This window comes from Sebastes umbrosus, chromosome 17 (assembly GCF_015220745.1).
Source record: "Sebastes umbrosus isolate fSebUmb1 chromosome 17, fSebUmb1.pri, whole genome shotgun sequence".
Taxonomy (NCBI): Eukaryota; Metazoa; Chordata; class Actinopteri; order Perciformes; family Sebastidae; genus Sebastes; species Sebastes umbrosus.
In genome coordinates, this window is record NC_051285.1 from 25,820,814 (window position 1) to 25,837,884 (window position 17,071).

Sequence of the window (17,071 nt, forward strand, 5' to 3'; positions counted from 1 at the left end):
AGGGTTATATTCTTTTGAAGCTCTCGAGGTTGAACCTGTGGAGGGTTGTGGGGGGAGAAACAAATCATTTCCACCACGTTCCGTCTCCCCTCTATCCATATTCTGCTGACACTGCACTAAATGGAATAATCTGGGTGACCCCTCCTTCTGTTCATCTCCTGACTTTTTAAAAGACCAGATGTTCTCTGCATGTCTGACACCTTATTAATACCTCAGAGGCTTCAGGGGATTGTGACATTTTTATTTGTGGACTGTGAGATGATGAGACAGCCGTGCTAGTATGGATTTTAATTATTGTGTCGGTAGGGCAGTGTTGTGATGCCTTTGTGAGAAAGAAGCTCCAAGATGTAATGGAGACAAGATCTGAAGGCTGATGGGATGAGCTTTCATAATTAATGTTACACATGCTAAATCATAGTTACCATGGCTTCCATGTTGATTTCTTAACTTGGTTTAAAAGCGTAAAATCACTACTGGCGTAACAGATGAATTAGGCCATTGTTACATGAGAATACATCATGTTGGGAAACACACCCCTGGATGTAAACTAGATAGTTCATATAAAGGTTACACACTGAAATGTATGCACATCTTATTTTCTAAACATATGGAAGGGAAAAGGCACTAACAAGCATTTCCAGACAGTGCATTTCATTTTGGTGCACAACCTCACCCAGAGGACGTCTGTATGAGGGGTGGTGGAGGTAGATTGCTGGACGCCTGGGGGGAGTAAAAGGGGAGTCTGGTGTTGGTTCTTTGTTCTCCAACGCAGTAAGAGAGACCCCCTAATCTGTCACCGTCAGGTACCCCGGGGGGATGAGTGGTGATAAATACAGGAGGGGATTTGAGAGGACACTTAAGAGGGCTTCCTCATGACTTATATATGAGTATAGGGAGAGATGCTGCTGTTAATAAAAATACCTCGGGCCACAAACAGCTTTGTGGTTCTTTTCTTATATTTTTAAAGAGATATTTCTCTGCTTTGTTTGTGACCACTGCAGATGGAAGCCTCCCTGTTAACTATAAGAAAGTTTTGCGATGCCTCAGATTTCAAATGAGCTTAAGCCTAGTTAACACAAATTATTGATTTTGCGATTGTAGCGGCCTCTTTTAAAGCTGGAGTGAAGATTCCATCGGTACCAACCATGTCATACTAGCTTGTCACAAAGGAGGCTAAAGAACGCTACATTTTAGCGAGGAAAAACTGGCATGGCCTTTTTCAAAGGAGTCCCTTGACCTCTGACCTCAAGATATGTGAATGTAAATGGGTTCTATGGGTACCCACGAGCCTCCCCTTTACAGACATGCCCACTTTATGATAATCACATGCAGTTTGGGGCAAGTCATAGTCAAGTCAGCACACTGACACACTGACAGCTGTTGTTGCCTGTTGGGCTGCAGTTTGCCATGTTATGATTTGAGCATATTTTTTATGCTAAATGCAGTACTTGTGAGGGTTTCTGGACAATATTTGTCATTGTTTTGTGTTGTTAATTGATTTCCAATAATAAATTCATACATACATTTGCATAAAGCAGCATATTTGCCCACTCCCATGTTGATAAGAATATTAAAGACTTGACAAATCTCCCTTTACGGTACATTTTGAACAGAATAAAAATGTGTGATTAATTAAGTATAAACTACGGACAATCATGGGATTAAATATTTGAATCGATTGACATCCCTACTATTTTGATAATCGATTAATTGTTAAAGTAATGCAAAAATGTCAGAAAATGCTGTTTGCAGACTCTCAAATATGCAAGTTTCCTGCTTTTCTCTGTTTTATATCACATGAAAGTGAATATCTTTGGGTTTTGGACTGAAAAAACAAGACTTTTAAAGACATGACCTTGGACTATCTTGATCATAGTAATTAGAACAAAACACAAGCTTGGGGAGAAGTAGAGCATTGGAGACAAACATTTTGTTTCTTTGCACTGGAAAATTCATGTGCACAGACAAACAGTGGAGTATTAAATCACAACATACAGTATGTAGGTGGCAATAAAGTAAAAAAAAAAAGTCTACTTATATTATCTATTGTAGAAGACAAGGCATAGGAGATCAAAACAGATTTAACGTTTTGTCTTTCGAGGATGTTTGACAGCAGTTCAGGGAACCTCATTAGAAAACCACTGATGTTGTCCTGTAGGAGACGGAGATAAAGAGAATCATTGATTCGGCTCTAAGTTGTAACGCTTCACTGATATCGTGAAGTCCATTAGTATCCACTTCAGTGGACGGGCGGCCTGGTTACAGGTTCTCTGTTTCTCGCCTCTGCTGGTAATTAAAACACGTTCAGGAGTCAGTTCTTCAACCGTGTGCTGTTGGAGGGTTGGGTCTACAGGAGGAGGCCTTTCCCCTTCCATTATTACCGGGAGCGGACTGAGCCGGGATTAATTAAGGCACATTTCCAGATTCAGCAGACTGCCTCCATCATGCCAATCCTCTCAGCGACACTGCTGAATGAAACTCAGCAGCGAGCACTTGCAGCTTGTGCATTTATAAAAATTAGGGCTGTCAATCGATTCAAATATTTAATCATGATTAATTGCATGATTGTCCATAATTAATCGCAATTAATCACAAATTGATCATACATTTTTTATCTGTTCAAAATGTACCTTGAAGGGTAGCTCTCATATTTATTATATTGGAGAAACTGAAGTACCCTTTTTAAAAATATAAATAAAGAAGTAGAAGGAGTAGTGGTAGAAGTAGAAGTAGTATTAGTAGTAGACGTATTGTAATAAAAACAATGATTATCATGTTGCAAAAATTCCCTTTAATGCTTTAATGCTGTGTTACTGCTTTCTTTGAGTATGCAGAAAGCAGACCTACTGAATTATATGTTACTCTTTTTCCATCCAGGCATTGCCAAAAGTAAGCTTTGTGCTGTTTCAGTGGGAATGGTAGGAAAACATTGGCAACAACTGAACCAGTGAAGGTTTTCATATATTTTCAAGCAGTGGTATATTGATGTATTGCTTTAGTAGTAGACCCTGGGGTTGCATGGGTTGTGGTTGTAATACAGACTGTATGGCTGACATGATGCTGCTTTAATACTGCCACTTCAAATATCATGTCCAACAAAGAGTTAACAATGGCAGAATGTGGTGTTGCGTGTGTGCCCATGTGCATGTCTGTGTCTTTGTCTCACCGGCTCCTTAGAGGTTTATAGTGGGGGATTTCTAGCTGTCAGCTAAAACTGCTGATGTTGGCGTTTCTGTGAAACCAGACTGTAGACATTTCCATATGCCTCGCCGTGGATCCCAGACAAAAGGATAATCTAGTTGTGGGACCTTATGAATATGTACGAATAAATGGAACGTTTAATGATCTATTCAGATCTTTGTTGATGGGTAACTAAAGTGCTCTATTGTGTCTCTCCTCCTTTCCTTATAGCCTTTATTTATTGTCAACATTTTCTGCATTTTTTTTCTGCTTTTCTTTCTGCCAAATATGCTATATGCTGATTAATACTGCAAAGATGCCTAAATATTGCAGTGTTTTTACATTTTCATTTCTCAGGAAGAACCCCCTCACCCCCATATGTTCATTTTGACAGCTTACCATTTGTGATACAGGAAATCCCATAAAATGCAGTGGAGATAGGGGCTTCCTAGGTCAGGAAGAATTAAACAGAAGAATGTACGGTGGCCCTAAAAGCTCAACGCACTGCAACATAAGGGAACACAAAACACAAGCAAATGGAGAAAACATCTTTACCAATTTTTGCACACGTGCAAAAAAATGATGCAAAACGAGAACACGGTGGTGGTTTCTTTTTTGTTCTTTTAACGTTCAGGTTGCATGATTCAGATATTATTTCAGATACTTTATCTTTAAAATGAAGAAAGAAAAAAAATGGTTTGATTAATTTAATATATATATTAAATTAATCAAACCATTTTTTAATTTTCATTGTGTTCTCTGTGACTTGCAGCATTTCTGTATGTTTTTTTTGTGCATATTTTTTGTCCTCTCACATTGCAGCATTTTCTTTCGAAATGCTGTGCACATACTATATACAAAATTTTGTTTCAGAGACTTTGTTTCCTGCATTCTGGTGACTTTTAAAGAATGAAAATAACAAAATAAAAAGTACACTGCAACAACACTTGTATGTTAAATAGGCTTTTAATTTTACTTTTACTTTTAATTGAACTTGTGTGAACCTCTGGCATAAACTATTATTACTCCGTGATGTACGGCGAGCGCAGCTCAGACCGTGATGTGTCACAAGCATCTCTTTCACCGGGAAACGTCATTCGGTGTAGCTCTGTTGTCGTCCGGGTGGAAACAGTAGGGCTTATACTGTACAGTCGGAAACAGGTTGAGATAACGAAAAGGAAATGAAGTTGTGAAAATGTGTCATAAATCGGGAGAAATACGGGACAATTGTGTCTGTGCAAGGTGCTGTCAAAGTGACGATGTTTTCTCCATTTGCTTGTGTTTTGTCTCTTTCCATGTGTTTCCTCGCGGTGTGTTGTGCTCTCAGGGTCACCGCAGGAATGTCTGAATAATTTAAAAGAAATGCACAGTGAAGTTTTATTTACTGCTATTGCTAATAAAACACTTTGAAGCTGCAAGTATGGAAAAGTCTAAATTTAGGAGTTACTGCATGAGTGCTGTTCTGTGTGTTCTGGCGCCGTCATAGTGCATGCTCTGATAGAGCTATTAGAGCAACTCAGTATTTTTTGCTTTGATTAACTTCCTTATTTGTCTCAGTAACTCTGTTTATATCTCACTTACCTCACATATTGATTGTCTCCTTATGAGCCGTTTTATAAGCTCCAAATAAGACTTTTCATACAGCAAGAGTGGCCAATTTAATATGAAGATTTGACATATTAGACGTTTTTATCTGCTGTTTTTCCCTAATCTATCTCCACGGTGTCGTTGCTGCGTCTCTACTTTAGAGCTTGCAATAAAATGCCCGAGCAATGGGATGAATTCCAGAGAACCCCTAAGCCATTTTCATTTAGCCGTAGAGGCATATAAAACAGCAACTGACCCAGATAATCAAGAGGCAATTCAGCCTGCTCTCTTTACAAAGCTCTCCGTATCAGCATGTTAGAAGAAATACAGTACAAATAATACATGTGGATAATTAGCAACAAGACACTTGTGAAGATTGTCTTTAATGTTACTCTTTTATTTTAGTACTTAAAGGGCGGGTCGATCTGCGTTCTGTTTCGATCTTGTTTTCTCAAATGGAAACTCAGCTGTTGCAAAAAGTATTGACACAGGTTACCAAAGAAAGCTAATCAAAGCCGATCAGTAAGGTTATGAATAATGTGAACACCATCACTAGCTGAGTCGATGTTAGCTGTGCTAAGTTTGGAAATAATTGAAAGGGTTAGTTCGGATTTTTTTAATTGGGGTTGTAAGTAGATATACTCCCGCATTCTGCAAGGTAAAATTACTGCTTTTGTGAGTGTAGTCTGGTGGCTTTGAAGAGAGCGATATAACGGCTTCAGAAAAGGCCGTCTGATGGCGAGGTAAAGCGGCTGTGGACTGGAGCAGCAGAAAAACGTACTTCAGCCACCTGAAAAAAAACAACATCAGTTCATGTGTGCACTATATTCAGAATGTTTTCACCTCTTTACCTCGCCATCAGATTACGACGGGGAACTGAAGCCGTTATTAGACAAGACTCCTTTCACAAAAACAGTCATTTTACCTCGCAGAACACGGGAGCTGCTGGTCTACCACTGCATCGATCGGTTAGTTATTTTGTTTGTGTTGTTGTGTGACTTTCGGATCTGAACTAATGTTGCATCCACAGCAGTACATTGCTTAGCTTCTGTGCCGGTACTCCTGTCTGCTTCTCCAAATTGGGAGCATGCTGACCGCCATCTAAATTACTGTGTGTGACGTTAATACACTGACTATAAGGCTGTATACATATGTAGCAAGGTCATCATGCAGAAACCTACATCAGGTCACGTGGGAAAAACCTTTTATAAACTTTCTTTAGTTTGACTCAAGTTAGGTTGTTTTGTTTGACCTATAAAACTCATTTTATGATAAGTGGCATTGTCTGTAGTCTGCATTGCTCCAGTTGCATTTACTAACAAGACCAGTAACATATGTTGGTGCTGGAACCTTCTGCTGTGTTGTCAAATTGTGACAGCCATGTGATGGTGGAGTTTGTCCTTCAGTGGGTGTACTTAGCAGAGTCCCTTTCACAAGTGGAACCTGCAACATTGTTGAAGTCTATTATCTGGATCAGTGTCTTCATACATAAAGATCTCCTATACAGAAAAGGTGTCAGTGTCACTGTGAGATGTTAATGTGAAAGGGGCTTATCTCTGAAAAGCTGTTTAACAGACCTGAATGTATAGCAGCGTTCTTTGTGTTAATAATCTGAAAAGACCAAAATGATTCAACTCCTCTTCTTATGCAGAGAAAGCACCAGAGAATGGTGTTGTGATGAAAAGCTGACCCAGATGCCACAGAGGTTTTTCACAGCACAAAATATCTCAGCAATCAGTGAAGCCTCATCCACGCTGCTTTTATCCGCTGCCGTCGCTCCGGAGCTCTCACAGCAAAATCAGTCCTACGGGACTAAGATAGGAAAGGGCAATTTTGGCTTGCTGTGCAGTTCATTTCAGGTATTATTTGCATAATTACGTCTTAGTTTGAATTTCAGATGAATTCTTCCTTAAAGTCCCGGTGAAACGGAAGTTAGAGCATCTTTAGCTTCAGTGAAACGGAAGTGGAGACGCGTCATCCATCTACAGTATGTATACAGTTTAGACACACACACCTACCTTTTTCCCATCTTCACAATCAAATAGAATAATTAGGTTTCCCATCTTGACAGCTATTGATACAATACAACAATGACTTAAAGATGATTACAATAGTATGGTACATGATAATGTGTTCTGGGCCCCGCGGGCTGTCGACAGTAGCATTATGCTAAGCAGTGTCTGTGCAGTGTGTATGGTGTGAGTGTGTGTTTTATAATCAGTCCTCCCTTCAGTTATCTGCGTGCATCCACGATGATTGCAGACAGATTCAAACAGAGCACAGGGAGACGGCTCCATTAGGCCCGTCTGCCCTGCCGCCAGGCTCAGGCTCTCCTGACAGACGTTTGTGTAGAGACCCCTGCCCTCCTGCTACTGAGTTACATCTGCCTCGCTTCCCGAGCCAGGCCCGTATGAAAACAGCCCTGCTGCCAGAGAGAGCGAGAGAGGAGAACTGGCTGAATGCTAATACACTGGCCTTGAGTGGACCTCACCACCTGCAGCCCCTTTTTCTGTGGCAGCAAGAGAAGCGAGGGCAGGGCGGGTTTTTAGTCCGTAAGAAGCCGGCATTACCTCATGCCTAAAGAAAAGCCTCCGGTGTATTGCGGTGTGATTCCCAGGGAACAATTACAAGACATGGACGGATTCCAACATCATTAGAATCAGAATGGAGGCAGGCGGAGGCTGAGTTCACTCTGGCTGGCCTTCCTCTGAGCTGATTGATTGGGCTTTAGTGTCGTCGTCCTGAGAGGAAGACTGGGACACTGGGACCGGCTCCTTTTAACTGATGGCAAAATAAACTCTCAAGGACACAAAGGCTCATCTGAGAGCTGAGGCTAACTCTCTCTCTGAGCCATTTAACGGTGTTTGCTGTGTAGAAAAAGAAAAGCAACATAACTCTTCTTAAATCTGAAAAACTAGTTTAGGCTGCAACTATTTCTGCTAGTTGTAGTTTTTGAGCATCACTTCAATGACATTTAGTGGTGTTGTGTGTCCTTTTGCCATTGGCCAAGTTACAGCACCCTGTGGTGTGTCACCTCTAACATTGCTGTGATACTACTTTATAAAGTCAGAGACACTTTTATATACCCATTACATTCAGTTTTCTATCTCCCGTGTAACACAGGACTTGCTGTAGTTTGTGGGATTGTTTCAGTTTTTCATTTCTATTCTTACCTTTATCTCACAGAGAACAGCCTCACTGTTTTCTGATCCATTCTCCTTTTCTGTACTATCAGAGCTGTCATGAAGTCTGCTGCTGAGCTGACAACCGATAATTCAGACTGAACACTTTGTGCTGCTGCTTCATGTTAAAAGCTTTCCACTGGTATTCAAACCTTCCTCTTTCCTTCATTGTAACCCTCCATAGTTACAAACAAGACAATCTCTGTCTTTTTTTGTCTCCGCGTCAGCAAAACAGCCGCGGACAGAGGCATTATGTTTATGCCTGTCCGTACATACAGTGCGTACGTTCGTCCCTGTCTCGTGAACGTGATATCGCCTGGAGGGAATTTCTTTGGCACAAACATCCTCTTGGACTCAAGGATGAACTAATTGGGATTTGTTAGTCAACGGTCAAGGTCACTGCGACCTCACAAAACACATTTTTGGCCTAAACTCAAGAATTCATATGCTAATTATGACAATTTCATACACATGTGTAACAGGACAAAAGGGATGACATTTTGGACAGATGTAAACTTGGCTGGTTATCATTGTATTATTACCATATTCACATTGAAGGCAAGAAACAATAGATTTTAAGGATTTACCAGATATTTTTCCTTTCAAGCACTCCCGTATCGCTAACATTCCCATACAAGAGATGAATCAAACCAAGACAGTTGAAATAGCAGCGTCCCTGAAAAATCCCCGTATCATCAACAAAGCTAATGGTGCGGTCATGAAGTGCTGTTCGAAGGGTTTTATGACGAGCTATACACTTTAGTGAGCAGCTTCTCTATGTGCCCTATAATACATCATCCAAGGAGGGTGAGGAGAGGGATTCTCACACAATGAATGAAAGGGTTAGTGTTTGTCTGTTTGTGTGTTAGCCCTCTGTTAAACTGTTACAAAGAAAGAAAATCTGAAAATGACCGTGGCGTTTCTTGTGGCATCTTCACAATAAATGCCACCCTGTGGTTGAATGTTCAAATGTAAATAGATTGACTGGCTATCACAGAAAAAAATACCCACCAGAAATAGTATAGTAAAATGAGGTTTGATTTCATGGCAATCTTAAAAGGATACTTTGGACTTTGGGTTGTATGAGGTTCTCATCCATGGTCAGTGTATTACCTACAGTAGATGACGATCACCACCATTTACTATAGCTAATACACTGACTATGGATAAGTACTCCATACAAACCCAGTTCAAAAAATCCTATCTATCATTTTAAGGCTTTAGCTTATATGGAAAGTGATGTAATAGCTTCAGTAGTTTCCTTGTCTAATATTTGATGCGCAGTCATGCTCAACCAGAATGATGAGATGACACTTTGTCTTCCAGTATCTTAGCTGGTGCCAAGATGAGCCCAAAGAGAGCATTCAAGTTTAAGGAGAAGGCACTTGCTGAGTCACGGCCTGTATTGATTATAAATGTCGTTCGTGAAGCATCTTTTTTTGCCTACAGTGACGAATAGTGATCACATCTTTGCTTTGACTGCAAGCTAATTTAGACAGTATTGGAAATTTACTTAAACATGCACTTATTTAAGGGAAACGGCCGTGGCCAAGCGATTTTACATTTATAGCTGCATTGTGTCCCACAACTATCTTTAAAATGTCGCCACTTTGGAAGTTTGTGCAGATCATTTATTGTCCCCGGCTATTACTTCTACAATTGTAATTTATTATTTTTTGTAAATTATTTTCTTAATGATTTCAGTCAGTATGTTCTCTCCTTGAAAACATATGGTCTTTCTGGCTCTAGTTTGTAACCCACTGACTAGATGTACAGAAGGGATGTTACCATCACAATAGTACTGGAAGATGAACACACTGGAGCCTCAGCTGCTGGTTTAATAAACAGCTGGTCATTAGTGTTGACTTAAATAACAGGTATGGGAGCATTAAAAACCCTCCAGGGAGCCACCAGATCACCCATCATCTGCCGTTACCAAGACAACATAATCTCACAAGATGATGTCACATGATTTTTAGAGCGCACCATGTCATCCGGATGTTTAATGTAACATTAGTCTTTTTGAGCCGTTAGAAACGTGTGATTGTGGCAGAGGGCTGTTTCAGGTTAGTAATGAGATCCCAGGAGTATTATAGAGACAGGTTTACTGGTGATTCACATGTGGAGCCATCTGTGTGCTTTTGTCATGCTGAGATATGTGGTCTACCACTGTCTAGGCCCTTTCCTTCATCTGTCTGTGGATGCTGCAGTACAGTAGCTGTGGATAGGGACATGCAGACCACAGACAGGTAACATGAGGCAGTATTACCTTTTTTTTGTGTTTCACTCTGAGGACAAACCCTCCTTTTACCTCCAGCTTATCTGTTCACCCCGTCTGTCCATCTGCTCTCGCTGCAGCCATTACATTCATGTGTGCCAGGTCCACTCTCAAGCCCTTCCCTCTGAGCCTCGGGGCTCATTTAGAGTAGACCATCCCCTTCACAGAGGCAGGGGGCCATCATCGGTTCCATTCAACTGAAAGACCAATCGTCCATTCTTCCACCATTTCAAGGTTTCCTCCACATGGGTGACAGGGTGTTTGTATATTCATAAATAGATAGTAGATAGAGTCTCATCTGGTAAATCTCCCATACCTTCTCATGCCATGTATTGTATGTTGGGGGGTTACCAATGACAGTCTTGATCACCACATTGACTGTCACATTTACTGCTGCTTTGTTTAGCTTGTCCTTTCACTAAGAGCTCACAAGATAACAAGCTCATTTGTGTAACACCCAGGATTATTACAGTTCTATAAAACATCATAAAGTGTATTTATTTCCGGGTCACATAGGATGCGTGATCAGCGCGTGTGCATCACGTAACCTCTTGCTTTTTATTTCAGCGTCCATGTTAACTGGTTAGAGCAGCACGGCTCAGGTGCGATTCACAGCAAAGATAGACCCTTAAAATGATCTTTTGAAAGTCTATTGACATCATACCAGCAACATTACTTCAGTTTCAATATCTATATCTGTAGAATACAGTATGTCACAGACATGGACGAAAGTAAATATTTATTTTCAACACAACACTTCTTGTTTCCGTTTCAAACTGTGGACAGAATTCCTTCATTTGTTAACACAAGGCTTTTACTCTGAAACATTTGCAGGGCAGTGTTGGGTGGAAAAAGCAGTGACTTGCACGGCTCCAGAAATTAACAGAGTAGAGAGCTTTTAATTATGGATTATTATTATTATTTACAAATGAGCACACACTTCTTAAACCTTTTTCTGTCTTAAGATAAATATGAATTACTTTTATAATGAAATGAAATTGCCATTATGAAAGGCAGTAGATGTAGAAAGAAAAGGGCTGACAGTAGCAGCACAGCAGCAGAAACGCTGCTGGTGTGGCCGCCACGCGCTGCTCAAGTGTCCTGAGTGTCCTGGCTTTTAGGTGCAGATCTGACGCCTGAGACAACGCCTCACTTTAAAGTTACAGTGTGTAGGATTTTGTTAGTATCTAACGGTGAGGTTGCAGATTGCAACCAACTGAAACTTCCCCCGTGTGCCAAGCGTGTAGGAGAACTTTGGTGGCCAACATGAAATGGGAATGTCCCTCTCCAGAGCCAACATGGCGACCCGCTTCCTATGTAGATATAAACGGCACACAACAATTTTTATTTTCAGATGATTATACACTAAAGAAAATACAGTTATTAATATTATATTCCATTTCTAATAAATACAGGAAGTATCCATTGTATGTGATTTCCTTTCCTTGATTATTTTTCTTGTCCTCTCTCTTGCTCTGTCTCTCCTTCCCCTCTCTTCATAGCTCAATATGAGCGCAGAGCTCTCCTTCCTCTTATGCTGAGTTAGTGTGCTGTAGTTAAGTGTTCAGTGCCAGTGGTAGACTGATTGAGTTGGTCTAATGAAAAGCCTTTTCACTGGGCTGTCATCTGTCAGCCGCCATTAGATAGCTCTATGTAAACATTGGCAGAGGGAGATGGATCCTGATTGAAGCAGTTCTAGAGAAATGAAACTCGATCCCTGTTTCACTCTAAATAAAGAAACAGATACACTGATACTGATGGTGTTTTATAAAAACATAAAAGCCAGTAGTTGGTAAACTGTCTGTGTTGTGCTTGTTTTCCAGAATGGTACTGACTATGGCTTCCTGGTGCGTCAGAACTCTGAACTGTTGCGAGCCCTCGATGAGCTGGAGAAGACTTGTACCACTCTGAGGGAGGAGAATGGCCTGCTGGTGAGACTAAAAATAACAGAGCATGCAGTCTTGACTGAAGGCTTCATAGAAAGTAGGCCAGGTGCAGAAAAAAAGAAACAGCGAACAATACATTTTAAACGTGCATTGTTTCAGTTAGGTGCTGTTACTTGCTCTGCTTCTTTTTTCACTGTCATTTATTCAGTTTATAAATAGATAATTGTCTCCTCAGTGTGTTGGCCGCTCCCCATGTATATTCTGAGTTTCCACTGCAGATGATATAAAAGTAGGAAGTGTGTCCCTCTTCAAACCATTAATAAGCCGTCCTGAATAACTGTTTTTGTGACTTGTCATTGCTGCGTTTGTGTTCGCTGCAGGCGTTGTCTGATGATGATGATATTTGTTTCACATTTGTTTAGCGGAAGAGCAGCGCCCCAGAGACCGAGGAGAAGGTCAGGCGGCTGAGGAGAAAGAACACGGAACTGTCTGTTCTCGCCAAGAGGCTGGAGGAGAGGGCGCGAAAACTGCAGGAAGCCAACCTCAGAGTGGTAAACGGCACAAATCAAACACTTTTAACAGTTTCACAGCGAACTGCGTCTCCCGGCGTTTGCCCTCGCTGCGACCTAAACGCTGGAGAGCGACTCATTATCAGGCAAAATCACCACATCACCACAATGTCCGGTGATGAGTTGAATGGAATAGTTCAGGATGTGATGAATGGGAGCCTTGTTGAAAAATATCAGCATCCTATTGAATAATTTAAAGCTTCACTAAAACCGGCTGCAAGAACTCAGTTTTCAGTAGGAAGTCTCTCGAGATGTAATATCTCTCCAAAAGAGATGCAGCAAAAAAAGATTACATAAAGCAAACTGAAGATGAAACTCAACGGTCGAGGATGATAAACATTTACATTCCTCATGAAACATTGCTTGAATACAATATTTAAAAACCTGATATGATGGACGTTTACTGTAGTTGTCTTGTTTTACAACATAGCTTGCCAGTTAGGTATCATCTGTAACCTCCACATAAGCCCCGTTTCCACCGTAGGAACTTTCTCCTGGAACTAAGAACCCTTTGAGGAACTCATTGTGTTTCGACCGCAGGAACCAGTGACTAAATTAAGTTCCAGGGACATTCTATGAGGCCTTTTTACCCCCCAAAAAGACCCTGGTCGTGGAGTCAGGGTGGAGTTTGCAGGGATGACCGTCACTGATTGGTGAAACACACACACACAGCACTGCTGCTTCAGCGGCTTCAACTCATGTACAGCTTCGACGTTAGAAGAGGGGGACAACGCGTTGGTGCTGTAAATGAGAGAAAGAAAAGTTATTTTCTGATTCTGTCTCAGCGGTTACGTTCTAAAGCACAAATAAATAACCATCAAACACTCAACAGATGATTTACTGTGGAGCCGGACGCTCTTAGTTTCATTTTCCTCCGCTGCATTTCATTCATTACATCCACCGTGCACCAGTAAATATATGCAGCAGTAAATATCGTCGCAGTGAGACATAACATAAATAATCATAATAATAATAATAAATTTAGACGAAACATGCAGACTCTCTGAACTGCAGGCTGCAGAGTGTGTTTACCGCCGTGACCACCAGCAGCTCTCGTCCCATGTCATGTTGCTTTTTCATACATCAGCGGACTAATTTGCCTAATCTTCACATGTCTTCAGACCACGGTAGAAACGCAGACAACAGTGGGCTGAAGGAACCTTTTAGTTCCTAGAAAAGTAGTTCCAGGGACTAAAAGTCCTGGGAACCATAAATCTCAACTTCTATATTTCAGATCTGGTATGAGACATGTAATCTAATCATAGGTTGCAAGTTAGGTAATCCACTGATTGAATCCCTCAGCGTATGCAGGAGCTTGTTAGACAGCTAAGTGAAAAGGAAGAAGGATGAGAAGACGAGCAGTTTAATTCAGTGTGCTGCTCTTTACTGTGCCAAGGGCTTAAAAACACAAAAATGTACAGTAGCTTCAGCAAAACGTATCGTCATAGTCCCTTGACTACTTTTTAATACAGTAAGTCTGAATGCTTATGCAGCGTTTCTGTGCATCTTTTTATTGACAGAATACAGATGTTTAGATCCAGATCACTTTTGATGGAGACATCAGCATTAGGGCTGTGCGGTGGCAAGAATCTGGCAATACGATCCGTATCGTATACACGGGTTACGATTCAATATATTGCGATACTGTAGGAAGGCAATATAGTATGATTTATTTGATCTAAAGGAGGAAAACTGTCATAGTATAAATAACACACCACCTGACCACCATATGGTGTATATATGTATAAAATCTGAGTAAAAGAAATGTTTACTTTTTTTATGAAATCAGAACAGTGGAATCTGCATTTGCATTTATCACAGTCCTTTTCTCTTAAAAACAGACCTGAACATCATAATAAAATCAGATACTGTAATACTATTCTAATGAAAAGCTGCATGATGCACGGTTTCTCTCTTTGAAGTCTGAAGCGGGCATTTGAAGCAGGCTTTTGACGTAACAGAGTAGGGGGGGTCGTGAGTGTGGAAAGAGCCTCCGGCACAAGTCTCTCCTGAAGACCGGTAGTGAAGAACACAGTAGTCTAGCAAACAATTCAAGGACCACCCATCTCTGTCCAGGCTGCTACGGTCACTGGCTGCGTTGTTATTCTCAGTGCACCTGTTCACCTCCTCTCCCCTCCCTTCCTGCTGCTCTCTGAAGGCCATGTAGCTCTGATAAATCTACACCAACTCAAAGTTTAAAGACTTGCATGTATTGAACTCCTGTTTTTGGACCTGATCTCATCATGTTTTTGGAAACGGAGTTGCTTAAAGCCAAAGTGAGAGCCATACGTTTCTCAAAAATCACTGAAAGCTCCATGTTCAGCGGCTGGACTGTAGTATTTGACTACCTTACTGGGGTCTGTTTATAATGCTGCTCCTGTGTGATATTGTATGATTTTCTAGCTGTTCTTTGCTGATCTTTGACTATATATAGGACAGTACTAGTAGCTCTGCTGACCCTGCACCACCGGACATCTACAGCAGCCATTCCTGCATACCACTAGGGTTCAAGGTTCTTTATTTGTCAATTCCAGCAAAGCAGTCATTGGCAATGAAAATCTTTGGTCTCAGGTTCGTTCAACAATGCTCATAAAATATGTATTTATAAAAGGGGAAATTAAAGTAAAAGTAAAAGAGAATGTTCAGAATCTAAGGCAGAAAATAGTGCATTTAAATTTAGGGCTTAAAAACTATAAACATTAGTAAATATAAAATAGTAATGTACATGTAAATTTGTGGAAGACAGTTTTTCAGATGGGAAAACTGATTGTAAACAGGATGTAGTATGAATATGCGTGATGAGGAGTAATATATGTACACAGAGTGTAGACAGGAATAAAGTATGTAATAATGAGAAGTACTAAAAATATATATACAGAGGTGTAAAAAGGAATTTAGTATGTATAGATAAGTAGTAAATATGTATACAGTATATACACAGAGGTGTAACCGTTTGTAAGACAGTATGTGAAGTAGATAAAGGTAAAGTGACACTATGACACTTTATAATGTTAGAGCTTGGTTCAAGTTTAAAAAGTAATAAAAAGACATTTCACACTGTATGTGCACCTCTGTGAAATCCTTTCTGGGGATTAATACATATTTCCTTCTTGCTCTTGTACAGGTGAATTCCCCGTCACTGATGAGACCCGGGTCGGTGGAGCAGTACAAGAGGGCGTTCGCCCGTCAGCGAGCTCGTGACCTCGCCCAGCACGCCGATTCGCTGCTGTCTAAGGACAAAGAGATTGCTGCCCTACAGCAAGAGTGCAGAGAGCTGGAGGAACGGCTGGGCACCACCAAGGTATTTCTAACACAACTCCAAAGCAACTAGTTTGAACTGTGGTCTTCACTGCTCTTCCAAGTTTTTAACCCCAGTGTACCACGTAAGCTCATCATCTCTGCCACAAGCTCGCTCTCTGCTGGTCAACATGGGTACTACTCTAAAGTCCTAACTCCCTCCTAAGCCCGTATTACAAAGGCTGCGTCACTGCTGATGACTAGATGACAGTGCAGGAATAGGCTGCCTTTCTAAGTGCCTGTTTTTATTGACCGCTCCAGAGCTCATTCTCCTGAGTGTGAACATCTGCTGGGTTTAATAATGAAGGGTGTTACAGGGCGATCTGTTTATTGATCTAGTGAGAGTGTCTGCGCTGGGTCCCATGTTCAACCTCAACGAGATGACTTTGATAGTACTTGATGTTCATGACCCACAATCAGTTTTACTGCATGTGTCCCCTCTGGCTGTTATATTTACTACTGTTTTCATTTATAGGGATTTATTAAACACAATTTTAGAGTGTTTGGAAATCAGTTCTAGATTGCAAGAACATTTTTCCAGTTTTTAGTTATTACTTGGGATGCATTTTGAAAATGTTAACAACTAAAATTAGAACCAGAATCAGGTTTATACAAGTATATACATACAAGGAATTTGACTCCGGTTTTATGCAGCCCTCTCAATGTACTTAACAGAATAAAAATAACAGAATAAAAGAATACAATAATAAAAAAATACAAATAAAATGTCTATATATAAGTCAAGTGTTCAGAAGTTGTAACAATACAAATAGTGCAAAGAAATAAATACCGGATGGATATACATGGACTGGATGATTATGTACAGTATGTACATGTGGAGATGTCTATATACTGTATGTACAGTGAGTAGGATTTATATTTACAGTGACAGGTATGTACATATTATAATATGTACATAAAGTGACAGATGATATGTACATATTTCAAAAAATGTGCATTAAAGACTGTACATTTTTATCTAAAAATGTGCATTAAAGACTGTAAATTATAATCTAAAAAATTGCATTAAAGACTGTAAATTATAATCTAAAAATGTGCAAAAATGTGCATTAAAGACTGTAAATTATAATC

The 17,071-nt window shown here is 40.4% G+C and overlaps 1 protein-coding gene across 1 annotated transcript in view; it reads left to right on the plus strand.

Moving 5' to 3' along the window:
• LOC119475435 (peripheral-type benzodiazepine receptor-associated protein 1) overlaps positions 1-17,071 on the plus strand; it is a 79,804-nt gene that overhangs the window by 16,946 nt on the left and 45,787 nt on the right. The window contains exons 3-5 of the mRNA XM_037748132.1: positions 12,051-12,158; positions 12,536-12,664; positions 15,807-15,983. Coding sequence (XP_037604060.1) covers positions 12,051-12,158; positions 12,536-12,664; positions 15,807-15,983 — 414 coding nt within the window. The remainder of the gene's footprint in view (positions 1-12,050; positions 12,159-12,535; positions 12,665-15,806; positions 15,984-17,071) is intronic.